Here is a 27737-nt window from a genome sequence, read left to right on the forward strand (position 1 = left end):
GCTAATTTATGCCTGATATGATAAAGCTTACGTTTAGAAGATCACTTTTTATTTATGCAATAAGCTGACGTAACGTTTCTTACAATATAATTCAACGAATGTTATAATTGACCCAACGTTCACGCTTCGTTGAATCAGAATAATGTTTATTTTCTCGTCTATGCGACTATATGTGTCTTCTGTATTCAACGACCATGACCTTAGTTGAGCGACACCTGTTGACGTTTATACGTATTACCTGTGGCATACCTTGAATTAGCTTTATATATGGAGTAAACAGAAGCTGAGCGGTAACAAAGTTCGATAAGAGATTACAAAATGACTGACAACTGTGTTCTTACGTGATATTAATACCAATTATTCATTCTGACAAATCGACAACATGTTTGGATTTAGGGAAAGATGGATTTTTAGTATTGTGTGTTTTTTATTTTGTGTTTTTCGATATTCAGCGTGTAATGAATATTGTCGTGTTCGTAGCTCAGAATGGAATGCCAACGAAAACATAAAATTTACCTTAATGTTTAGTATGCGAAAGAACCTTCAGAATAAATGTGGGGCGATTTCGAGTGAATCTTTACAACAGTATGTGGCTGTAAAATATGCTTTAGAAAAACTAAATTCAGGGAATGTATCTTATATACCTGGCGTAAAGTTAGGTAGGTAAAACTTTATTTATATACCAGAAAGTATCTATATACCATTACTTTATATAATATACATCTTTATTTACTTTTAAAAGAAGCTGAATTTGACATTTTATATTCAGGGTAGTTTAAAAATGGAGAGAGAAAAAGTTATCTTTTATATAACGTATTGTTCAGAAAAGGGCTAAGCTTAAGATGAGACGCGGCTACTGTTTATAACGTGTTGAATGACAGTGTAATATGTCTTTTCTGTAATGGGACATCTGAACCCAGTGACGTAGCTTTTGTGTTCAGAGTCATGCGTGACGGGGGTACAAAATAAGTTTAATAACCCATTTTAATCCGTCATCATTCTGAACGACACTGTGATAGGGGCGATAAAAAGATACTTCAGTTCGTTTAGCAGATTTATTGTATCCGAGATTTCGTAATTGAATATAAGCAATGAAATGTAAGCCACTGACGCTAAAAGTGAGTCACCGTCATTACTGAACGTTTGTTGATAGTTATTAATGCAAGTAATCAATAACTCATATAGATTACTATAATAATAGCGAAACGATAACTGCAATAAGTAAAATATTGCTGTAAGTTAAATAGTTCATTAATGATAGTATATATGATTAGCTTCAATCAGTCGCCTGAATCTATTTTTTGTGTGCACAAAGGAAAGTTAATTTGGGTTGAATGGGTTGCAGTTGATCAAATTTCTACAAATTTCCAACAATTAAGGTGGTAAACGAGTTTTATTTTAAAAACGAAACAGTTTCATAAAGTTAATAACCCAGCACAAAATTTATCATGCTTTTTTTTTTTCTTTTTTTTAAAAAAAAGGATACAGTTTCTCTACCACTTTATATCAGGAAAATTTGGGTTTTGGGTTGCCAAGTGTGGTTCAGTAATGTTTTATAAACAAAGCTACCTCGGATATCAGCTACTCCAATGACCATATAGACAACTTTAGCGTATTACGACTAAAATCTAGTTTTAGATTAAGTTGCTTAATTTCTAATTTTATTTTATCCCCGGCTTCTAAATGTATCACTATACCCTTCTTTACTAAAATATTTTTTATATATATATACAAATATATCATAGTATAAAATATAAAAATAACACCGATTTGCTTCTACATGTTTCAATATATTTTCATCAGGTGGCTTCCTGATGAAAATATATCGAAACATGGTATCAATGGCTTCCTGATGAAAATATATTGAAACATGTAGAAGCAAATCGGTGTTATTTTTATATTTTATACTATGATATATGATACTGTACATTAGAACAACAATTCACTACAGCTATACAAATATATATATAAAAAATTATATATATGTCAATAATATAGGATTTTTTTCTCATATATTGCTGGCCCCTTTTTGTACACCGTGGTTCAGTTATATCATTTACAGCATGGTAAATCCAATACTTTGGTCCCCTTCTTCCCTTACGTATTGTGCTTAATGGTCAATTCAGGGCTGTCAATATACCAGTGTATATATTTGGATATTTTTACCTTGAAAATTTCTTTTGAGAAGAAAAGTCAACTTTGTTATAAAGTTGTAATTATCTTAATGTAAGGCATTTAAGAAAATACTCAGCGGGATATGGATTGTCTGTTTCAAAATATATTTTAAGATTAAAGAGCTATGTACATGTAGATGTAGGTATTTAGTATATTATTGTGTTTTATATATCTATTTATAAATTATAAACAAAACTGTATTTCTTTCATATGAATAAAACGTACTCGGTTTGTGCTGTAGACTTGGATGCATGAACAACCTCTTTGTATTCGTCTGTATGTAATCTGTTTTTGCATGAATGTAACGTTCGTGATTAGAATGAATTTGTTTAATTATGTGGACATTATTAACTCTCTCTCTCTCTCTCTCTCTCTCTCTCTCCATTTAGTTGAGAATGTTACACACAACAAAACGATCACTTGCCTGGCCCACATTATTTTATTTTTTATTTCAAAGCCACCTTGAAAAGACCTTAACGGTCTATGAACTTTTCTTTGCATTTTTCTAGCATTGTTCTTTCGCGCAAATCCTCGATTGTCTGAAAATCAATGAATATCCGCGTGAGCATTTAATTAGTTGTTTATCGGTTGGTTTTAGTTAGACCTAGACCGTGTAGGTCGTATTGGTCTAATCTCAACAAATCATCAATAACTTTGGTATTTATCGATAGTTACATGTAAAATATTACCCGAGAAGCGAGTATACGTTTAATGACCATAATTACATAGTAAAATTGGTTTAATCGGAAATCTAGTCATTCAGGTATAATACAAAAGTTTATATCAGGTGGAACCATAATGATCAGTCATGACAGCAAAGATTATTAGCGATAATTGGCCTGGTGTACGACTGGTCGATGTCAGCTGTATCATTTAATATTAACCGAGATTATTACCCATATTAACAAAACGAATGGTCGGTGTCGGCTATATCCTTTATTAGAGATTATTAGCCATTAGGTTAATGGAATATAACGGATGAATATTATATATATTTGATGATAATATTAATCTAATATTAAAATGACGTTTTGTTTCCCGGGATAGTTTTAAAATCTTCAACTCGTGTGCTTATTCTTTCTAGAACACCTGATACCACTTCTTGTTTGGAAAGTTGGCATAGCTAAAACAAAATTGTAAGCTACCATGCAATGGTATCACAGACCTAATAAGTTAAGAAAAATTAAAATAGTCAATAAAGTATTGCAAGGTGTCAGTCATGAAATTGAAGTACTTGTATGTTTGAGATCAATACTAATCATTGTATGTTTTAATACATAATTAAATACTTTGAACCACTGTCTAGATCCTGGGGCCGGTTTCACGAAATTTTAACTAAGATAAAATCCAAATTTTAGTAATTTGATTGGATAATATTAGATTGATTTTAGTGCTTATCCATTCAAAATTGAAATATCTACTAAGATTTGAAATTTTATTTTAAGTTAAGATTTCGAGAAACAGGGCCCAGGTGATCAGAAACTCTTATTAGCTAAGTACTCAGTTTGTTGAGTATCTTGAGTTTTGCACCACTAAAGTAATCGTACCTTCGTTACTGTACTTGCTTGAAAACGTTGAAAGATTATTATTCTAAACGTCGCCCAAATAAATTTATAATAACTATTACTCCATAAGAAAGTATTACAGTTTATTGTGAAATATCTCCGTGTTGATGTATTCAGTGATTGTATAGCGTGTTAAAAGTGAAACCATTAATAATTAATGTAATTTGCGGAGAATTGGATCATACAACTTTAATTTAAAATACTCAAAATCTTACTCATCCTCATAGAATATTCAGTCAAGACGTATGGGAGAATATTATTTGATAATTAATTAGATCGCAACTGATGTAGCAAGAGGGTGATGGGGTGGCGGGGGTGGGGGCGAGCACTGGTTATATACTTATTAGCGTACTATCCCGGTGTTGCAAGAGTGAAAAATTAGATTAGTAAATCAGTAAATGAGTGTTCTAGAATGTTTCATTCATGTTAATATAATATTACTTCTAATAATTTCATCATTAAATACACCACTAAATATTAACGGATATTATTTTTTTCGTTTTCATGGGTGTTTTGGTTTTTTGTCTCCTTTTACAATTCAGTAAAGTCTAAAATTAGATTACATGAAGTATAGCATCAGGCTGGATATAACAATGGTGGTAGCAGCTGTTAATACTAAAAAAACATATTGATTTTCTTTCTATCGATGCATTTTTCTGATAGACAAGAATATATTAGTGAAATGAACAATATTTGTGTTATATTATAAATAAACAGATGATTATCTGATAGTATATACTTTATCTATATTACTTCACAGAATATAGATATATTTATTATTTAAATCAATGAATGACACAGCTCTATATACATTAGTACAGATATACGTCAGATAATGTTTATTATTGTAGTTCATCCGGTAAAGTTTCTATGTATGCAAAGGTGTTCTTAGCTATATCAGTTTCAGTATAATGTTTTTAATAAAAGTTGAAGTTGCAAAATGACAGAATAAGGGTTAAAGGAGCTAAGCCTCTTGAATTTAGTTCAAAATAAAATATTGAATCGGTATGATCCAATTTGTTATTTAGTGATAAGACAAACTTTATATGAGTTTTTGTTTAGAGAGATTGGGCGGAATTCAGCTTGTTTACTACTTCTTTCAGTTTGACATTAAGTTTATTGTGTTGACATAAAATCAGTTTTATTTCAACACTAGCTTCATTTATAGATTGTCATACAACTAAACAAATCAACAAAGTCCAATGAAATCGACAATTTTATTATTGACTCAAATCATATATTTCTAGTCAATAATGTGTATTTTTACTTTTCGAGATATATTTCGACATTGACCTCATAACAGCTTCATTGACAATCGACATATCTGATGCTAATACCATATTTTCTTTGATTGGCATTTAGTAATTGAACATATTAACACACGGTACAATTTTATGGATACACATTTACTGAGTTTTAATACTAAGCGACGTTTCGATTAGGAAACTCTCGTCTTTATCAAGCAAACTCAGTAATTGTGTATCCATAAAATTGTACCTTGTGTTAATACCATATTATTAGTAAATTGTTGAAAAGCAAAGGTGAGGACTCAGTTCAGGAAATATACCATTGATAGATTTTCAACAGAATAAGCTTGTTATTGATTGATAAAATATAATATCAAGCTGTATGGTCTATTGTATTTAAATCACACTCATCGTCGCTAACAATCACTGTCGTTTGATTGTGGGATACTATGCGGTGGATCACCGTGATAGGATGTGGCTACAGGAAACATTATACAATAAAATACATTTTCTACAATCATTTCCATTTTTGACACGATATGGTGCAGAACAAGGAAAACACGTATCATTTTAAAGATGAGAATCATTAGACGACATATACCTTGTACGTAAACGAATGAACCCAGATGAAGAGTGGGAGTAAACGCTGAACGTGGTTATTCGTGTAAAACTTCCTCCATCTATGCCCATCTTCATTAGTCCGCTTGGACCAGAACAGTAGGACGTTAAACCCTATTTCATTTTCTAAGATGTATTTCAACCACAAATATAGTGCTAACTAAGGTCCGTTTTCCAAGTCCGCGTTTTTGTGTTGTTTTCACCAATTACACGGAAATGGTCCCATTACATTTGCATTAGACCGACCTTTTCGTGTACATGGAAACAGACCTTACGTTTTCTTTCATTTTTAACACCTCCTGGGTAACAGAGTTAAAGATGGGTTCCCGCGTACAAACTGGGTGATTTAATGGTATATATGGACTAAAACATATTCAAACTAATTAATTTGTCATAATTTTGCTTCAAATCCTTCTCAAACATTGTAATTGCGAAGGAATGTCCTGCTATAAAAATTCGATCAAACCAGGTCACGTTTACGTCACGTGACTTACCTCTCTTGGAAGTCAGAGGAGAATTCGTTGCATACATAAGACGATGTTGTCTTTAATCGCTTACTATTTATTACAAATATCGAATCCTAATTAAATTCTCGAATTATCCACTACCCGCGTCTTTTTCCGTCATTTTTATCTCAGAAAGTGTTGTATGTCTAACTCTTCATAAAGTTTATCAACTTGTACATCAAGCGCTCAATGTTCGCGTGTGACCTTTGACATCACGCGTGCAGAACCCTTACATTTTTGTCCTGTATACGCTCCATAAGTGTTTTTCGGGGGATCCAGTATTTTTCTAGTAAGATTGGATATCTCTACTTTCCATATATACCAAAATTACCATACTTTTATTGGAATTAACCACCCGATAAATACTTTTCTGGGAACCCATCTTTAACATACTTTTATTGTATTTATGCAAAAAACTTATTATTATTGCAAATCAACCTCATATTATCTATTGGGTTGTCGAAGATGTACATGTACAAGAAATTTTCGCATTGATCTCTAAAAGACAAATCCTTATCGAGTTGTAACCTTAGAAACACATCAATGAAATATTCATTTGTCATTACCACGTGATTAAAACGTATATTGATTAACCTATTTAATAAAAACATTAAACACGCCCAGGCATGCTCACTGTACCAGAAATAAACTAAACAAATGCAAGCTTTGATTGCAAACAATTACATAGATGCTTATATGGTATAAATGTCAAATTCTGGATGAGTAACCTGCCAGAAAGCATATACCGGGCTTATATGCGGTGTGCTATGAGGGAATTGTTTAGCCTACTCTTCTTGGAATTTGAGCTACTAAGGGTTCTTTTACGTGCACACCGATGTGTACACCGGTTTCGGTTTTTTCATCCACCGAACGACAAGACGTTTTACCTTGCAACTGTCTTAGTCAAACTAAAAGATTATTGTAGTGCCACTGTGGCTGCTAAGAGCATATATTCAACTTTTAACTCAGGAACTTGATATATTCCAGAATACATGACAAGTACAGACTGTCAGCTACACAATAATAAATTATCTTAGAAGTATATTGTTCCGAAAATGGTTCAAATCGACCAATTCAGACGTTAACATGGTTCTGGTCATTTAAAGTACAGAATAATTTCTGCCTATTTCGCGCCGCCATCTGAACTATACTAACGACAAACATCGAGGTCGAAATTCTGGTAATTAAGTTTTCTTCTTTTACTCACCTAAACTATGTACCAAAGAAAACTTTTCGCTACCTGTTTTTTTAAAAAAGGAATATGCTTATGGGCGGGGTTTTTTTTTATTGTCCCATGTATATAGTTCTATGCTGAAGGCTGAAACTGAAATAATTGAGAAAGTTCAGAAAGTTAATATGTTCGACAGAGTATCTATAATAGTGAAATAACTATCAATGCAATTTGAAATGTACCATACCTTGTAATCCATCTTTACAAACTTTTATATCAGAATGTATATGTACAGGGGTTGGGGAGAGGGCAAGGATATTTTGTACCCACGCTTTGATTGATTAAGTTATTGGAAGTCTCTGTTAAAAGATGAAAATATGACATATTTTGACGACCCATAACGGAGAGGGGACCATGATTTAGTTTTTATGGTGATTTATTTACAACAATAAGTGTGATTATGCTCGACGTGCCATTCATTACCATATTAGTATAGAATGTTGTACATGGAAGTTAGATGTTGAGACCATATACTCCGGAGAAGAGAACGTCGAGTTTATCAGAGATTAATATTGTTGCGTGTTATAGATGAGAAATGATGACATGTTTAATTCTATTTATGACATCTTAATTATATCATGGTTAACAGGTTATATTATGACTAATCAACCATTAGTCATTTAATTTCCCGTTTTTGGATGTATTGCTAAAATGTTCGTTTAATATAATTCCACAAAAGGAGATGACATTTGGGTCCGTTTATTGCATACATGTACGTAATAATTAAAATGAGTCTATATGATTTCTGAAAGATGTGTGCGTAGCATTTTTGACATAGGAAATTTATCAGAATTGTGGCGTTTACGCAAACTGTGACCATGTAATATGCATTAATACACAAACTAGGGCATTTCTGGGCTATAGAATGGTGTATTGTACTTCAATATTTGGCAGCGCCCAGGGATTTTTATTATGGCAGTATACGGTAGCAGAAACTATACCTTTTACTTGCATCAATGATATATTATCTTATGATCCACGGCGCAGGAAATGGGGTTTAACGTCCTACTTTTTTTGCACCGACTGGGCTAATGAAGACCGGATTACGTCATACTGTGTGATATGCGGGAAATTTTGAACGGACAGCGGGGTCTATACTCTTATTTCGAATTGCAACTGCCAGGGATTCTCTTTCGTCCCACCAGGACGACTATACGATGTCCTTGTTGGATGGCTGAATGGTTAGCACGTGCGCGCTGTATCATAAAGTCTGTCATTGAGTCAACTGGCGGGGTTTCGATTCCCCGGTTGTACGTGACAAGGAGTAGGGTCGCCTGTCCAACCTCGTGGGTTTTCTCCGGGTCCTCCGGTTTCCTCCCACTGCTAAAGACCCCTACCCGTAAGCGAATTATGGAAATAAAATTGAACCATATGTTAGTCCCGAAATGACCTAGTTTGTGTCGAGTGGATGTTAAACCCATCTCTCTCTCTCTCTCTCTCTCTCTGAGACAAATTTAAAAAATGTTTTTCGGTTTTATTTGTATATAGATTTAATGTTATTTTAGTTTATTGGCCTCATTCGTAAACAATGAAATTACAAAAGGGCCATTAATACATGAAATTAGATTAGTCATAATGTATATGACTGATTTAGATTTATATACTTGTTTGATATAATATAAACACGATTTAAATGCTAGAGGCGTTTTACGCGAATCTCATTATGTTTTCGTTTATATTCAACCATAACAACAGCAACGGTAGATGTACAATCCCATTTTATTAGGTCAGACTATTGTCAAACGTGTTTACGCTTTCTTCAGAAGCCGGAACTTATATAGAACAGGTGCGGTAGGACCCACAGTTTTATCGTTAATTAATACGGAAAAAGTCGTAAGTAATCAGATAGTCTGTGGTGAACCGCGTAAATAATTTGTATGCAATTTCACGATTCTGAATTTGAATTTTCCTGAAAAATTGTAATGGTGTCCGAAGGCCTTGAGTTAGTACTGTCTTTATAAATGGGTATACGAATTGGTACCAGAATCAAGGGGACAACTGACGCTTGTCTAAGGTTAATTGGTGCCATAATTAAGTGGGCAAAGGGGCGTTACTTAAAGGGGTAGGGAGCAGTAGTCATTCAAGAAAAGCCCTTCCGACGAGCTCGGGTAAATGTGTTCCTTTTTGTCTGATATATTGCCTAGTAATTTCATCGAGTGAAAATAAGGTTAATTGATCCTTCAATAAAATACCCATTGAAACCCTCTTTTGCTATGTACTGTGAACACGGTTACATGAAACTATAAGGTGGGTGTCCTTAAGGTGGTATTTGATGACGTATTACACATAAAGGTCACTTCAATCTTTAACTAACATGACATTCTCTCAATCAAAATACGCCTTCTTTGTTGTGTCTCTCATACTAAAATACGTTGTTCCTTTAACTTCTATACCAGCTGTATTGCTTTGAGATACCATAATATATTCGCTTTAAAGATATGTGATTTGTGGTATCTTAAATGTTACGAAATATCACAATATCGGTATTTTTGGCAGTTATGACTATACTAGGCCTATCAAACAATTAATTTGTAAAAGCGAACACTACGTTGAATTAAGTTCAAGTTGCTCCTTATATAAACCCGTTGGTTCTCATCAAATAAAACTATTGATTGTCGGCGATAATGACAAGCTGAATTTGTCACATAATTTTATTTGTTTTGTCGGAATTGGAATTTAAGGTATTATACATGGTGGGTTATTATGTTACGTAGTACAGACTTTCAATAAATGTAAAAGTCAGAAGGAAATAAAAACGAAACGAAATTGTAATCTGATTTTAATTAATAGTGGTATTTCACTATTTTATCTCACACATAATGCACTTCATAGGTGATATCACCCGTTTGGTATTCAGCCACATGTACAACGATATCTGGAGGTAATATCGCCTCTATAGCTCTTGAAATAAGTCTTTCTATTGTCTTCTTTAGATTTAAGAAAATATTGGTGATAGATGAAAGGTTATACTCGTCATGTCATTATCAAATATATCAGCAATCGTCGATAAGGAAAACTTCCTCGGTAGTGTGCAAATATATCTGATAAAAAATTATCTGTAATTATGTTTTCCAGAAAATAGAGAGATATTTTCTAAATCATGATACAATAACTTTATACTATGCAATGGTTCATTCAACATACCTGTCTTTCTGGGGGTTGATTTGTTTGTTTTTAAGGTCACGTGCCTTGCTGTTACAAGATTACACAAGCAAACTATGTAATTTATTCATAAGGTCTTTTTATTCGCATGCATATTCATCTTAACAAAACAAATACCCGATACGCGATATGACATTGTTAGATTTTAAGTCTCTTGATGTTATCAAACGTAAATATAACGTTCAAGTGCACCCGGAATCGGCGGTGGCTCAATGAGAGAGAGAGAGAGAGAGAGAGAGTTTAACTCGACACAAACTAGGTAATTTCGGGACAAAAACAACAATTTTATTTCAAGAATGTGTTTGCGCATAAGGGTCTTTCTTTAACAGTGGGAGAAAACCAGACGATCCGACGAAAACCGACGAGGTTGGACATGCGACCCTACTCCTTGTCACGTACAGGCGGATAATTGAAACGACGACACATAAACCAATGAAATTCCTTATGACCCAACGCGCACACGTTAAACCATTCTGCCTCCCAGCCCCGCTCGCTAACCAGATGGTCTCTGGTTCTAGTTCCTTCCCTGTGTTAGCCGAGAAAGTTGCTTTTGATATTCCGGGGTCCCCTCCCCCCTCCCCCCTTGTCAGTGGTGCAGGACGGAGGGACTGGCAAGGAACAGCGTGTAATCATTACGTCCCGTGTACACATTGGCGTGAACGTACAAGAACCCTTGACAGTTGCAATTCAGTCGGAATTCGAAATAAAAGTTAGACCGGAGTGCCGCTATAAACGTAGGCCGGGGTTTCGCTCTTCGGGTAAAATTTCCTATAACTCCTCTGTATCCTATATTCCTATATAAAACAAAACAAGATGATTTTTACACCGGGCATTGCCCATGTAAGACTTCTGAAATCCTTGTTCAAACTGTCGCTCCAAAGCGAATGGCGATATGCTTACTTTTTTGCAGAACGCCTGATGCCACTTCTCATTTGAGGAATTCACAGAACTAACAAGTCTATAGTTCTTTTAAGAGCTGTCTCTGACCGGACGATGTCCGCTGAAGGTTCCTATCCCTTTCTATATAGCAGCAAAATGAAAATACGGTAAAATACCGCTCTTCCCCACCTCTGTTCTCGGGCTATTTTGGAATCCCACCTTCTAGCTTTCACCGCGATTCTATATTTTTCGCAAAAAGAATCATTTCTCAACATATCTGACATAAATTTATAAAATGAACATGCGGTCTGCGCATGTTCGAGTCTCGTAATGGCTGATCAGTTCAAACGTATTTTGTCCAAACCTACAAAAACATAACACAATTTATATGGAAAACAATCACTGGTTTATACACATACATGTAGCTCGACGTTTCGACAGGTGTTCTCCTTGTGCTGGATAACGATAAGGGAATACTTGTCGAAACGTCGTGCTGTATGTGTACAGACAAGCGATTGTTTTCCATACAAATTGTGCTGTGTTTTTTATTGCGCTTAATCATTAAATTCCACTCCCGGATTATGCCAAAATCCGCAAATAATCTGCCCATATATCCACTGCGCAGGGGCAAGAGGCTAGAACAAAACAAAATTTTATTTGGTTGCTTATGTAAACTGATGGAGAGAATACCCAATTAGAAATCTTGCAGGAACTGCATAGAGAGTGGAAAGTGGAGAAGGGTGGGAGGTCAGGAGGGGCGATATATGCCAAAGCGTGTTTGATCGCCGTCGGCTCTTCCCGGGAGTCTCCTTTTTTAAAAACAAACGTTTCAACGCAAATAATTGTATACAAAGCCTGTGGTTGTTCATTTGATTATAGCTCTTGGTCTGATTTTACTTATGAGTCATTTTATTTAAAGTAAATATAGGGTGAAAGAACCCCATGACCAGCCATATCCCAAAATAAACCACTTGAAAGATTAATGAGGCGTGAAGGACGTTATTTTCAGAATGTAATGCATTTATAAACCTGGTGAAGAAATACATGTATTTATGTCACAGTGTTCTGTCTATTTAAAGACATTTGTCACCCAAAATGGGTCCCATACAATATCCAAACACATCGATGAATGGCTATTGCAGAACGGCAATGTAGAACAGGAAGACATTTTACACAGAACTGCACATACATTATCACAGCAAAAAAGTAAAGAATTTTGTTATTCACGTAGGGCAATCGTAGAATGTCATCAAACCCAATGTATGAATCACACGACAATTATTAACACCCTTGACCAAATAATAAAACCGTTGTCTACTCGGTTCCCTTTTCTCATCTTCTAGAGAGAGGGGGAGAAATGGAATTTAACGTCCACTCGACACAAACTAGGTGATTTCGGGACTAACACATGGCTCAATTTTATTTCAATAATTCGCTTGCGCGTAGGAGTCTTTAGCAGCGGGAGGAAATCGGAGTCATCTTCTAGACCATTTAGCATTTAAAATCACAAAATTGTTTACATATCTTGACCGATGTCAGCTATGGACTATAGTCGGAAAGGACTGCTCTGTTGAAAATTATAGTCCCCCAATGATGTGCATTATGAGTTATTTCCTACCATCGGCCAACCTCATGGGTTTTCTCCGGGACCTCCGGTTTCCCCCCCACTGCTAAAGACCCCTACGCGCAAGCGAATTATTGAAATAAAATTGAACCATGATGTGTTAGTTCTGAAATGACCTAGTTTGTGTCGAGTGGACCTTAAACCCAATTTCTCTCTCTCCTTCCATCGAAACACCAATTTAGAACGTATTAAAAGAGCCGTTTCTCTTTTTGCAACTTGGCCATGTCATTTTACAAGCCTGCGACATTTGGGCATCTGTTGCTATGCATCAGACCTCAATTTCTTGGGTTATAGCTCCAGTTAGGAAGTGAACCATTCATGTTAAACTCTTTGGAACTTCAAATTATGCATACATTCATAATTGAATCTTTGTCTTTTAATGCTTACTTTGATAAAGGGGGCAAAGCGTACCATTAACATCTGATTTTTTTTTTACTGGGTCCAATTCATCATCATTATACGTTGACAATAAAAAGATGCATGATAAATATAGTGTTTGTAATTATCAATAACATACAGATGTTGCTTTCCCGCGCTTCCATAATGTACACTGGGGGAGTTGGATATTGAGATGTTATCTTAATTATATAATTATGTATGTAATAAACTACAGTTGTAAGCTATTTCGTTTTTAATACGATATAAACAAGACTCTAAATCTCAAATTCTCAAGTTTTTCCGATTCAGATAAAAGAATACAGATACTGTTTATAAGTAGTTACATCTGTCGAATTTCATCTCGCCAGTTTAATGGTTCGTTATAATCATGCTGACTGCCCAAATCACCGGCAGCAAAACCAGGAATCCTAACTTTGTTGATTTTCGACTTAGTGTATTGGTCATTTATTGATTCCTAAGATAAAATGACCAATTGATTTTTTTTTTTTTTGATATACAGACTCAAAGATTGCAAAACCGATTGCCAAGATTGCCAAAACAAAACTCATAATCCGATTTCGTACTTCATTGCTCTTAGAAATACAAAACAATTTGATAAAAACATGTTATATAACCATATAGTCATTCATACAATTTACATTGAAAATGGCAAATTAATTTATTAAAGAAAACATACTCAAAGACTGCAACAGTAATAATGGATTGAATAAATTGCAAATCTACCCACCAGGTGACCTATATAACACGATAGCATATGATACAGGTAGTACAGGAGCTAAGTGAGAGGGACCCAATAATGAGCTTTGGTCATGGTTTTGGGTTTTTACCAACCTCCCCTTGAGTTTTTGCGCCACCTCGCAAATGGCAAAAAAGCACGCGGTTTCAATGCAGTTTTCGAGATTATAATCATAATCATAATGCTTCATAATGCTTAACCAGTATGAAACATATACCGTGGGTCAGATATGCTATAACTGTAGCATGTTCCACACAGCCCAATATTACCCACCTCACCCCCTCCACAGCACACACATATAAATATTGTTTTTTGGGGCCCGAACTGGATCTTGTTCCTCATGCAAAATCATGTGTCACCACACCCCTGAAGTAGTATACAATTAACCAGCTCACTACATGATAAATATAATATTATAAGGTAGTAATGGCATATGGGACCTGGAAATGTAGATACTAGTAGTTTATTGTATTTCATAATCACAATATGTCACGGCTGGAGAAAAAAAATCGAAGTTTTATTAGGCCTACATATATTTTACAACCAATGAGAGATATTGCTCTAGAAATGTTTGAAAAAGAAATCGATACCCTCGAACTATACTAGAATTTAGCACTGCTCTCGACGTCATGAAAATCGATTTAGAAAGAATTTTACGTATAGACCTATGTAAGGCAAGGGCGTTGGCTGATTGAAAGTACAATTATTGTCAATATTTATGGTTGTCACAGAAACAACATATAGTCACGTGCCCTGTTTTCTGTGGAATTATTGATGATGTGTCTGCGATAGTGGAATTCCGCAGGTTATCAGAGGATTACGCTATGAGTAGGGAAAATATAAACATTACATCAAAAGTGCATTTTCACACAACCATAGTCCGTTCTTATATTAAACCGTTAATGTCCATAATTACTTATTTTATTGTGATAAATACCCTCCCTTATCATTTAACCTATTGTGATTTATAAGGCTTACTTTTAATCAAAACAATCGGAAAAACTCCCCATCACCTCCCCCACTCTGAAGCGTACGCAACCTCGCGTATGGTTAATAAATAAACAAATACATTTTGCACTTATGTGCAAATTCTGTGATTAAAATCCTCTTGCACGTTTCATGGGTTAGAAAGAGGGAGGAGTTGGTATGGAACTATCCCCTCCTATAACCCAAAGAACCCCATCTTCAGCAAATTTCTAGCTATTAAATTGTTTAATTGTTGATATTATTTTTTCAGGTTTCCAGGTGTATGATGATTGTAGATCAGAGACCTTTGCTGCCAGAAATGCCCTGGCCCTGGTTAATCCATACTTACCTGACCAAATAACACAATGTACATCAAATAATACAACATCAGCATTAAATATAGGTAGGTCTCGTATACTCTATAACATCAGTATTAAATATACAACATCAGTATTAAATATACTCTATTAAATATACTTTATAACATCAGTATTAAATATAAATTACAACATCAGTATTAAATATACTCTACGACATCAGTATTAGATATACTCTATAGCATCTGTATTTATAAACAGGTCAGTTCCAGAAAAATGCATCGATTCCTTAAAGCGGAAATTGCAAATTGTTAAGTTATATTTTTAAGATTTATTAAAATAAAGCCTGAAAATAGATGGTATCCATAAACAGTCCCACCTTGTTAAAGAATAATCCTATTAATCCTATAATTCACTATTGCCAGCTGAGAAATTGGCAAAAATATCATTTTCCTCTTCATTTTCAAACGTTTGAAAAAAGCTACTCCATGGTGGAGAATAGAAAACAGGGGAGGTAATTGGGAGGTAATTGTGTTATTATTTCCTGTGTAAATGAGTTTTAAGTGTGAGAATGACACCTATGATCGTATAATTGTGAGTTGGCAACCTATTGAGCAAAAGACATAGAAATAATTACGTTTTGACTTTCTTAGAAAATTTGCAATTTCCTCTTTAAGATTCCGTTTTTCTCATTTTTATCTTGAGAATATCACTCAGATTTAGCGGAGTCCAATTATTTCGCTTTTTGAAAATCGAAATAATAAAATTAAAGTTTGTAACCTTGATCTGCTAAACGAATACCTAAAGTTGAATTGACGCTCGGTAACATCCGTGTTTTGTTCTTAGTTCCGGTTTGAATATGTACGCTCTACTTATTTCTACACTCTATTTGTTTTCTAAGCAATGAATACTGATTCATAATGTCCAGTGTTAGCTCATAATATACAAACATACCATTAAATTAATTCCTACCGTAATGAATGTGTTGAAAAAAAAACCAATCTCGACGACGGGTTGGAATCTCTCGGTGTCACGACTTGACCCGGCTCCATGTTGATTTACATATTGAACTTATAGCCACCGAGAATTGAATTATCACGTTGCAACACTTTTTTATCACAACCTTTTATTATTAGATAAATCTGTGATTTGGCGTCATATTTCTTATTTATTTACTTACTTTTCTTTTTTTTACTTACTATTAAGTCTATTTAGATCCCGCCTGTCTAACCTCGTATGGTTTCTCCGTTCCCCCTTTTCCCCCCACTGCTAAAGACCCCTACGCGCAAGCGAATTATTTAAATATAATTGGACCATATGTTAGTCTCAAAATGACCTAATTTGTGTCGAGTGGACGTCAAGACTCTTTGGGATAGTGCACGCAAAATATCCTCTTCCATTCTATTGGAAGCGTGGCCATAAAACAGATTAAGTCTCAAAATATAAATATTGCATTGACCAGACATTCAACTCCGCAAATCCATTCATTTACTTCCCCTAAATCTGGCGAGTATTTTATGAGGTCTATAGAAAAATGTAGTACCATAAAAAAGACCCATTTCTCACGTCTAGTTTGCAGTAATTTTTCGATTCGGTTAATTCAGCTATTAAATGCTAATTTGTCATGTTACGTTAGAGCCTGATTGCAGGTTGTTGCTTCTGTCAACACATTTATTTTATGCGATAAATCACAAGAACACGGAGTCGATATGTCGGATATTACATAGTAATTTATAATCAGCGTGAATCATAGAAAATAAATAAATTCTTCAATTAATGAAGTATGGCAGATGTCAATACATCAAGATAATGTCATATGTCCGTGATAAAATGATTTCTGAACACCTTACAGCGAAATCGACGGTTATTCATTGCAAATAAAATACTTTTGGATCTAAATGCATCATCCCATCTTATTCACCCAGCCTTCTTTCTGCTTGATCTAGGATATCTTCGCCTAAAAATGTTATGTTCGGGTGACCGTGATTTCGTGATTTGACTATTCAGACATATAGGGGGTCGGTGGGTGTGATGTTTATGAAATTAGATTGTATGCCAAATTTGGGACTAATCGGCCCTTCAGGCGCTAAGATCTGAATATACGGTTTAGTGGTTTTCAAAGAGATGCAAGAAAGCTCACTGAAAATACATTATTTGGATTTTCAATAAGAAAGCCTGAGGTTCAAATGAAATTCCACATATTTTCTTGGTAAATTCAAGTTGAGATATTCTTTAATATGACAACATTTTAGTATTACACATGTTATTCCAAAAGAAAAAAAAAGTCTCTTTGCACTGAAAGATTCCGCCGAAGAACGGATTTCTACTGCCATGATCCAGTCTATGGAGAAAAAAGTGAAGTATCATGACATAATTAGTATCAGGCGACAGCTATATAAATAGCTTTAGTACAATAAGAGAAGTATATAGTTCTATACCCCATATGTATACAGACGTATAGTACAATAATATGTATATATAATTTACAGATAAATGAGAAGCCTTATCTAGTGTTGGATGTACCCATTGCGATAAGTTAAATACTGATAATTAATGATCTTGGTTCTTTTTCAGGTATCATTGGTCCAAGTCGGAGTTCAACAACAGCCGTTACTGGTAATTTATTAAAATTAACAGGTATACCGATCATATCACCCTCAGCTACACTAGCGACACTTAGTGATAAAACACAATATCCAAATATACTTCGAACAGCAGCATCCGATACCAATCAAGTTGAGGTAAGTCACAATCAAATTTTAATGAAGAGGGGCATACGTTGTAGGGTTTGCTATGAAGGAAATTGTGCCCTAACAGCCGTGTTACCGCCTGTCTGTGCTTCTTTTACGTGCACGCAAATGTTTAAATATATGAACCTCGATTTTCGCACGATCAGAACGACTTGGGAGTGCGAAGCCCGGCCCTCGGTGGGCTGACTGACGGGCAATCAACCAAGTCATCAACCGGCTCGTTTCGGAGTAAACTACGACGGGGATCACTACCATTTTTAAGTATTTTTGTTCTCCTTTTTGCCACCGAAAAAAATAGGGGTGGGGGAGGGGCGTGCGCCGGATGCGACCCTCCCCCCCCCCCACATTGGATCCGCGCCTGGCAGTGGCTCCCAACCTATAAATGATTTAAACGTCTTTGATTAAAAACCAAAAACAAGATTGGAATCCGATTGGCATGTTATTGCGACAGTCGATTTGTTTACTAGTCGTATTTATATGGCTTAAACTGTCAACTGTTGAAAATAAAATCCGCTATTACTCTATTATATCTGGATATTCAAACCATAGCTGTATCACTACGTATACCATTTGGTATGACAAGAAAAGGAAAATTACCATATTTTTAAAAACATTTTAGGTAATTGTGCAGACTTTGAAGAAATTGGATTGGTCATACGCTGCCCTTGTCCATACCGACGATTCATATGGTGAAAATGGTATGGAAGCTATCAAGAAACGAACCAAACAAGAGAATATATGCATCACAAAGACAATCAAGATTGAATCAAATACCAAATTACACGATGTTATCGCTGAACTCAGACGAATCACACATAATGCTAAAGACGAAATTTTGGCTGTTATATATTTTGGGCAGAAAGACCGCGCCGAAAACCTTCTGTTTAGTGTAAATCAGGATAAGAACATAAAGAAGTTATTGTTTATTATGTCGGATGCCGTCGGTCGAAACGTTGATGTTTTTCAGTCTAAATCCGACAATCTCGTCCAGGGAGCTCTGACCATTTCTCCGTCCAGGACTCAACTTCCAGATTTTACAACATATTACAACAACAATCTCAAAAGAAATACCAATATGGAGGACGATCTTATATCACAGTACCTGAGCGAAAAAACACTGACTGAAAACCTAAATATCGTTAAGCATAACGATTATGTGCCTTTAACTATTGATGCAGTGTATGCTTTGATAACCGCCTTGAAGAGAGCCCACACCGAAAAATGTGGTGGAGAAGCAGGGGTGTGCGAAGAACTTAAAAATGATATTAAAGGCCACACGTTTTTGGAATACGTCCGTAATACACGCGTGGATTACACATCAATGGCGGCGAATTTTGCCCCTGCAGTGTTCCAGCAAAATAGACGCAGTTTTAATTTTAATGAGAATGGTGATGTGATCAGAGGCAATGGTACTTCTACTTACGTCATTAATTCGTTTGACACATCCACATCAGAGTCAAAGGTTAGTTAGCATTCGTAAAATCTTTGTCATTAGAAGTCTCAAATAGTGGGTGCTCGATTCACAGTTCAGAACGTCATGAATTGACAGAATTGCAATCGAGTGACGCGGAATTTAGTCCTGTCACAGTTCTGTCAGTCCCGACTACGGAGGTGGTGTGAGTAGAATCGTGACGTAATTGAACACAACGAATCTGTTTCGGCTGCGTGGTTGGTTGATATATGTACTTATCCAGTCGACGCATGCGTTGTAGACCGAAATACCCTTTTTAACCCATTGTCACTATTTTAGGGATTGAGAGATTTCAATTCCGGAACGTTCAATCGAGTACCCCATAGCAACCACAGGAGAAAGGGAGACCACTCATACGGTAGCCAAGAAATAACCAGTGTCCAGTTCACCATAGATTTTCACATTGATTTTAAAGTTATTTTTTGTATCTTTAACCAGTTGTTGGGGGTTTGATCGTTTTCTGTAACAAATGGAGCACGTAATTATCGGGGCCATGTTTAGTATAGATTTCCATATTGACTTTAAAGTTAATATTCGTATCTTTGACCAAATTGTTTTGGTTGATTTCTGTAACAAATGGAGCAACTAGTGGCCAGTCTAGTTCAAAAACGTGTATGAGGTTTGTTTTACAGTGGAAATTTTGAAATACACAAGATAGAAGTAGCTTGGAAACATATAACTACCCACACTTTATTTACAACATTCTATTATATTTTCAGTTTATTGAAGTTGGAGAGTTTCGTGGGGATGTTTTAGATTTGGACAAGTCAAGGATTATGATGAAAACACCAAACGGCCAAGATGTTACTGGTTCAAATCTACTGAAATCTGAATGTAGTACAACCTGCCCAGAATGTACAGATACTTCTTTGCTTCCTATGGTACATATTAAAGGCGATGTCTACATACTCGGTATATTCTCATTACATTCCGGTAACACCGATGACAAACGTTTCGGTTGCTCTAGCTTTAGAAATGTATCAAGCGATACCTTATATTTGGAAGGTTTCTTGCACGCAGTAGCAGACGCCAGGGCCAGAACGGGTATTAATTATGGAGCCATTGCATTTGATGACTGTTATAATCCATTAAAAATAATATCAACTCTCACGGCCTTTTTCAGTGACTTAAACATCGCTGATGAAAAGTTTAGCGATGCCATTCCTTGGAATAAAGTTGCTTGCGTTATTGGTCCCTTGTCTAGTGGAGTTACTATCCCTGTGGCGAGGTTTTTCTCCAGATTAAACATACCCGTGGTTTCCTATGCTTCGACGTCACCTGACCTGGATGACAAAACGAACTTTCCGTACTTCTTGAGAACCGTTCCAAGTGATGACGAACAGGCAGAGGCTATGGTAGCTATAATAAAGAATAGGGGGTGGGAATACGTGGACGTTCTGTACGTGGCAAACAATTATGGTACAAAAGGCAAGGATGCATTTTTAAGAATGGCAGCAAATAGCAACGTCTGTACTGGCGAACCTTTCAAAATAAATGAGATCTCCTCTGACGATGTAGAATTGTACAATATCATAACAGAACTTCATAAAGCGCAAGCTAAAGTTGTTGTGTTCTTTGGTATAGATACACGGTATTCAGCTCTAATGAAAGCTCTTAATGCGAGGCAGGACTTGGGTGATTTTGTATTTATTGTAAGTGAGGAATGGGGTACCAAGAATCAACTTTTGGAGGATGGCGGAAAGGCAGGTCGGGGAACTATTACATTAAACCTAGCCTCACCCCAGCTTCCTGATAGAGGCTTTACCGACTACGTGTTACAGAGGAATTTAAATAATGCGCAAAACAACCCCTGGTTCACAGAGTTTTGGCAACATCTCTTTGAATGTAACGTAAAAGGAAGCTTCAATAACGTCTTTTCTAAAGAATGCGCACCAGACCTAAAACTGTCAGACATAGTATTACAGGGACACCTCAGAGACGAAAGAATCGCGCATGTAAGAAGTGCAGTGTACGCTGTTACTAGTGGTTTGCAAAAAGTAAAAGATTCCATATGTAGGGACTATACCTTCCCCTGCGATTTCTACTATAATCCGAAATATACCCAGAGCGTTTTGACATTTATACGAGATGCAGAAGTGGAAACTAAATCATTATATTCATATTTCAAATTATTTGATCAAAATGGAAATGGTGCTATTGGTTTCAAAATTTTTAATATAAGACAAAATGAAGGCGGACAATATTATGAAGAGGTTGGTATAAATTCATTTATACGTTTTTATTAAAACTACTGTTCGTATGAAGCGATCTGTTCCATGTTATTCCAGATCTAACAAACATGACATTTCACTAACGCCTAATACTTTAGTATTATGCTCCAAATATTTTTAACAAACCGTTTAGTATATGTGTAATTATAATGATATGGACATTAGGAATATGCTTGAGACTAGAAGTTAGTATTTCCAAATAGCTATTCAATACATTATACTTCACATAAGACTTGATTATCTACTTTTCCGATGAGGTTTCCCCTTGCTAATGGTGCAGGATGGAGGGCCTGACAAGGACAGTTGTCTAGTCGTTCGGATGGGACGAAAACCCGAGGTCCCGTGTGTACATTGGCGTGTCCGTAAACTTTACCTCATAGCACACTGTATGGCGTATACCCGCCTTCATGACCCCAGTCGGAGCAGAACAGTAGGACGTTAAACCCCATTTCATTTCATTGGTTGTCTCATAATTTACTATACCCGCTTTATTGCGAAAGACTTTCATTCTGTGTACTAAGACCTCATTATAACGCGATGCAGAACCCCATCTTTTACTAAAGAGATTGTAAGAATGGCTGTTACAAGCACCTTCAACCATAAATGATGCCCGTACGGAAAATGTTGAATCGACATTGTCATAACATAAACTTCAGAAAGTACAAGTTTCAGTTGACGTGTTCTAATATTCCGCTGTAATTAATATTTCATTACAGATTGGTTCCTACACAAAAACTGGTCTTTCTTTAGATAAAGATAAACTCAGATTCTATACTGAACTGGGACAGGAGATTGAAAACGTTGCTTCTAGTTGTGAAGGTAATCGATGTGAGAAGTGTGTCCGTTCTACATCAATTGCAGATGTGACAGCTAAACCTGATGGATTAACTGGTATAGATGATGGAACATTTAGAATAGCGGATACTATCATTCTTGTTTTGGTTATTGTCATCATCACCTTCCTTATAATTGTTATTATCGTCACTTGCTGTTTCTTTAAACGAAAAATGGAGGGTAGGTACTTTTCTTGTTATTCAAATTAGCTTTATTATAGTTTTGTTTTACACATATATAATGAACTGGTGGCAAAATAACCTAAAATATAAACCAACTCCAATCAGCTAAAATTAATCACACAATTCAATCCTTTTTTAAGACTATCACCTAGTTTCATCTGTTTAGTTTAGCGTTTAAATGCATTTTGAAATGCACTTTGGTTGATTTTCTAACTATTTTTTTTATTGTATTATCGTTATTTTAATATATTTCAGGTCTGTCTAAGCAGATGCAAGCTATAGAAAATCAACATGTCTACGAGCCTGTTAGATATCAGAATCGTCCGCCCTCAGATCAAACACGATTTACCCCCGGACATGACAGGATTCAATTTGTTAACCCTAGAATAAATTCCCTAAATAGTATCAACAGCATTGGGGTTAACAACCCAGGTTTTTTGAACGATGATCATTATCTTCATGTCAATGGTTCAATTATATCTAACGGATCGGTTCACGGTATTCTGCCACCAAAACCTGATGTCACTCAGCATCAGTTATTAAATCAACTGAACATAACTCCACAACAATCTCAGCATGGACAAACCATTAATACGCTTAGTTCTCCCTTGGCACAGTTCTACGGCAGTCAGTTGTACATGGATGATCCTTTGGCAAATGGTACACTTATCGTTAATGGGCAAATGTCTAATAATCTGAACAGCCAAGGTAACAACAGAGCTTTTCATCTACCCATTCAAACACCCCACACACCAGCTTCAGCACAACAATCACCAGAAGAAACTGTTCAGTACAGCGATATTGTTACTCCTCCAGAACCTAGTGAAAATATTCCCCTCTCCCCTCAGCATCATCATAATAGTACTTTATCTTCTCCTGTACACAGTGACCGGGGTTCTCAGTCGCCTGGTACACCTTATCAACCAACCCCAGGAACACCAACATCACAACAGATGTCACCTACGGGAAGTATTCATAGTAGCGTAACACCATCATATGGGCATAACGGAATCCCGACGGCTTCCCGAACAGAAGCGGACACCCGCGAACTACTTGCTCAAAGAGCCCATCCGAACTTTCCAGGCGTTTGTGGTACAGATGCCGACCCCCTTGGAATTTTTCGTCCAAGGGCACATTCAAACATTCCAACAGTTTCTCCTACAGATGCGGATCCTCATGGTCTGTTGGGACAGCGAGCCGAACGAATGCCCAAACCGCCACGACAAAACTTGCCACCAAACCTCCCGAAAAAAGTACCAGGACAGCTTGCCTCCATAAATAGAACTCCACACGAAACTGTTCAAATGAATGATGTAAAAAGTCCAGTGCACTTTCGAAGACAGCCAATGAAAACACCGTCTCCTCTGATTGGCGGACGTGATATTAGACAACAACCTGTTAACACCATATCTGCTAACGTACCTGTTTACCCGAGACAACGCCAGTCATCTGATCAAACAGTTAATCTTGATTCGCCACAGTATTCAGAGGAAGAACACTTTTCAGAATCATCAGAAAGCTCGAATCACCGACAGGGCAGCATGGAGGCTCGAATCTCACGAGTTTAAACATAGTAACTATTATTAGAAAAGTCAAATAGACATTATTTGCGAACTCAGGTTGATTTGAAGACAGTTAACGCCATGTAAAGACTAAAGGGGGTTGGGTTTTTTCACATTACAGATCCATTTGACAATGATAGTTAACTCGAATGCGTCTTCTTGCCGACGTAGTACTTTAACGTACTTCAAGTAGGGTAGGGTAAATATCAATATAAGACAGATTTGTCGTGGTTCCTTTTTGTGGTCATAGATGCCGGCATAGTTTTGACAGAAGAACATGTGCGTTGTGTGTATAGCAAACCATATCAATATGTTTTCCACTATTCCGGATAGTAATTATCTAACCACCGTTAATTCATGGTTATATCATATCAGAGACTAATATATATACTTTTTTTTAAATTCTGCTCAAGTTAACTAACTGCATGTTAAGCACGGTATCTTAAAGGGCAACCAAAACCTTCTACATAATAGACGAAAAGTGAGCATTGTGAATTCTAGATCTATTGGTACGAATAGTGGGCTTGTTTACCCAGCTACTTCTGCCCTGTTGACTACTCGAAAAACTAATGAACACAGGTAGTAGTTACAATCATCCAGGTCATTATTCTTATTTGTCTTTATTCAAAAAAACGTCAAATTAGAAGAGAATACTATGCAGGGTGCTGTTTTAGTCTATTCATCATGGCGGTCATTGCATTACATGCAGCTAAAGTTGGAGGAAGATTGAAGACTGTATTTTATAAATACTTAACTAATGTTAAAATTGTTTTCATGTCCATTCCAAATGACACATTGAGGGCTAGTTTAAGTACCCAATTAGGCCTACATTGCATTGCCTGTTTTTAAGGCATTCGATATTATATATCAATTCCTTCTATTCGTCATATTAAAGTTGTAATTAGCCTTATAACCACGAAATTTATAATGTTATTTATCTATCATGTTATTTTGAATTGCATAATTGTTTATATTTTTTAAATCATAATACATGTATATTGTGTAGGTAGTTTTATTGTTATGTTTTCTTGTTTCTGTTATCATATTGCTCAACTTTGGTTAAGGATGCATTATGTGAATTAATACATTGAAAATGTCAAGTAAGCTATTCCCGTTTGTAGAATAGCATGCTACCCCTGTCACGATAATAGGTACGATAATAAACATAGCGTTGATTATCCATTTTTAAATTGATTATTAAATGGCGATCATGTTTCAATACGTTCAAATGCACAACCATCTGATGAACTAGAGGGTTGATTGTGGGCTTGTCATGTGAATAATTTTTTAATTAATAACTTATATAACATTTGAGGCCAAAAGAAAGATCTGCAATCAGCAGGCTTGAATCTGATATAATGCATCTTTAATAGTTTCTCCATGACAAAATAGTGTACATATTCATTGTTATATATTCATTTTGTTATTATAGTTTGCCAAGTATAAATATTTCTATTTTCATAAAAAATACATTATCAATGAGATTATTTGATTCCTCCTATACAAAGGTAGCTTGGGGAACTGTTCAAACCTTATATTTTCGAAAATTTGATAACACTGATAATTTATCGGTCGTATGGAATTTCAATAGGATTCCTGGAGAAACCAGACATTTCATTTGATGATAACTTGTCCAAGAGAGATATAAGAATTTGAATGTCAATTTGTTTATTATGCTATATTATCGCTAAACATAAAATAACACCCAAATTTATAAGTTTTAAAATTTTCAGATGGTCTGTAAAATAAGGGGGAGATAAGTGTTTTGCAGTTTAAATGATAAACAATCTAGATGTAATTAAAATTGTGTTTCATTTATGTACGCTAAAGAAGCTTTTTAATCGCTATATTAATAAAACTATTATGACTTTTCGTATTAGGAAATGTCCATAATGATATATGCAACCACGAAACCGTCTTTTCCCGATGTAGGCCTTACACCATTCTATTCTATTAGTGCATAATGTCATATCCGTCCATAAGACATTTCAGACTATAATTATTTTTTGATAAAGATTTTTTTCCTATTTACATGAATCTATGTGATTAGATATAGACTTTATATTTTACCATAATATGGGTTTTATTTAATTATATGATTTAATAGTATTCATTGCAGTCTCGCATTGCAGCTCTGATTATTATGTAGTATTGAAAACATGTTAGGTCTACAGTATCAATAACTGGAAATACTAATTAATACCATTGGTAGCAGTAATCACAATCTAAACTTTTTCACAATAACTTGTGAAAATAGAAAATAGAAAGAAAACAGTGACTTTACTATAAACGTTCATTTATATGGAACTTAACATTCCTAAACATTGTTTGTCATCCTTATTCAAACATTTTTAATAATTATGTATGTACATATTCCAGGTTTTGTACGGCGTTATCACGGTGTCATTCCTCACTGTCTTGTGTATAGATTTGCATGGTTTATGAACCCTTTTAACATTCATTCCATTTACAGTGTTCTGATTCTTACCGTGAAACTTTTGTAAAACAAAGATTTCAACCGAAATCCGGCACATCTGTGTCAATATTATATGTACAGGTTTTTGACCATAGTCATTAGTGAATTTTTGAAATTTGCCTGGCTTAATTGTTATTTTACAGAATTACCCTTGCCTCGAACAGGGTTTTTGTTTTTGGGAGAAAGATGTGACTGAGCTTTCTATATCTATACTTGAATGTATTTTCATATAGATCACTGCTATAGAATATTTGAGAATCTCTTTGGTTATTAGCCTTATTATGAAAACCTTGTTTCTGTTTAAATAATTAGATTATACTAAATCCTTAGCCGAAGATAAAATTTAAAATACGTTATTATTGCACCCGATATTGGCTTTAAATTTCTACTTTATATTTTGTATATACCAAAACACCATAGATTGTACATAATATTATCATCTAATATTTTTTATCAGATTGTAGTCTTGTTATAAATAATGAAATTGTCTAAAACAATATATACACAAAAATATTATTTACTAATTTGGAATTGTTTGTTGATTTTGGGGATTAGAATACAAAATGATATACCCACCATCTCACCCTTGGGCCGTAAACATAATGAGATGTAAGATGTTCTTTAACAACACGCGATAAAGCTGACGTACCAAACCAAACAATAACGAACTATGTACTGAATATGTCATTATGAAGCGGCAAATGGTCTCCCCTGTCATACTGTATCGTAAATGCCCCAGTTAAGTCCTTAATAACATATCGGCCCCTTGTTGAAATACCATAATCGCTATTGACAAACAAACGCTC

The 27737-nt window shown here is 35.3% G+C and overlaps 1 protein-coding gene across 1 annotated transcript; it reads left to right on the plus strand.

The window, feature by feature from the left end:
• The first annotated feature begins 252 nt into the window (after window positions 1-252).
• LOC126828320 (uncharacterized) lies at window positions 253-27456 on the plus strand. The gene is made up of 7 exons (XM_050558006.2): window positions 253-659; window positions 15380-15511; window positions 18000-18166; window positions 18795-19637; window positions 20366-21859; window positions 22594-22891; window positions 23149-27456. Exons 1-7 carry the CDS (start codon window positions 383-385, stop codon window positions 24459-24461), a joined length of 4524 nt encoding a protein of 1507 aa, XP_050413963.1. The 5' UTR covers window positions 253-382; the 3' UTR covers window positions 24462-27456.
• The last annotated feature ends 281 nt before the right edge of the window (window positions 27457-27737 follow it).

The sequence above is a fragment of the Patella vulgata genome, chromosome 7, assembly GCF_932274485.2.
Source record: "Patella vulgata chromosome 7, xgPatVulg1.2, whole genome shotgun sequence".
NCBI classification, from domain to species: domain Eukaryota; kingdom Metazoa; phylum Mollusca; class Gastropoda; family Patellidae; genus Patella; species Patella vulgata.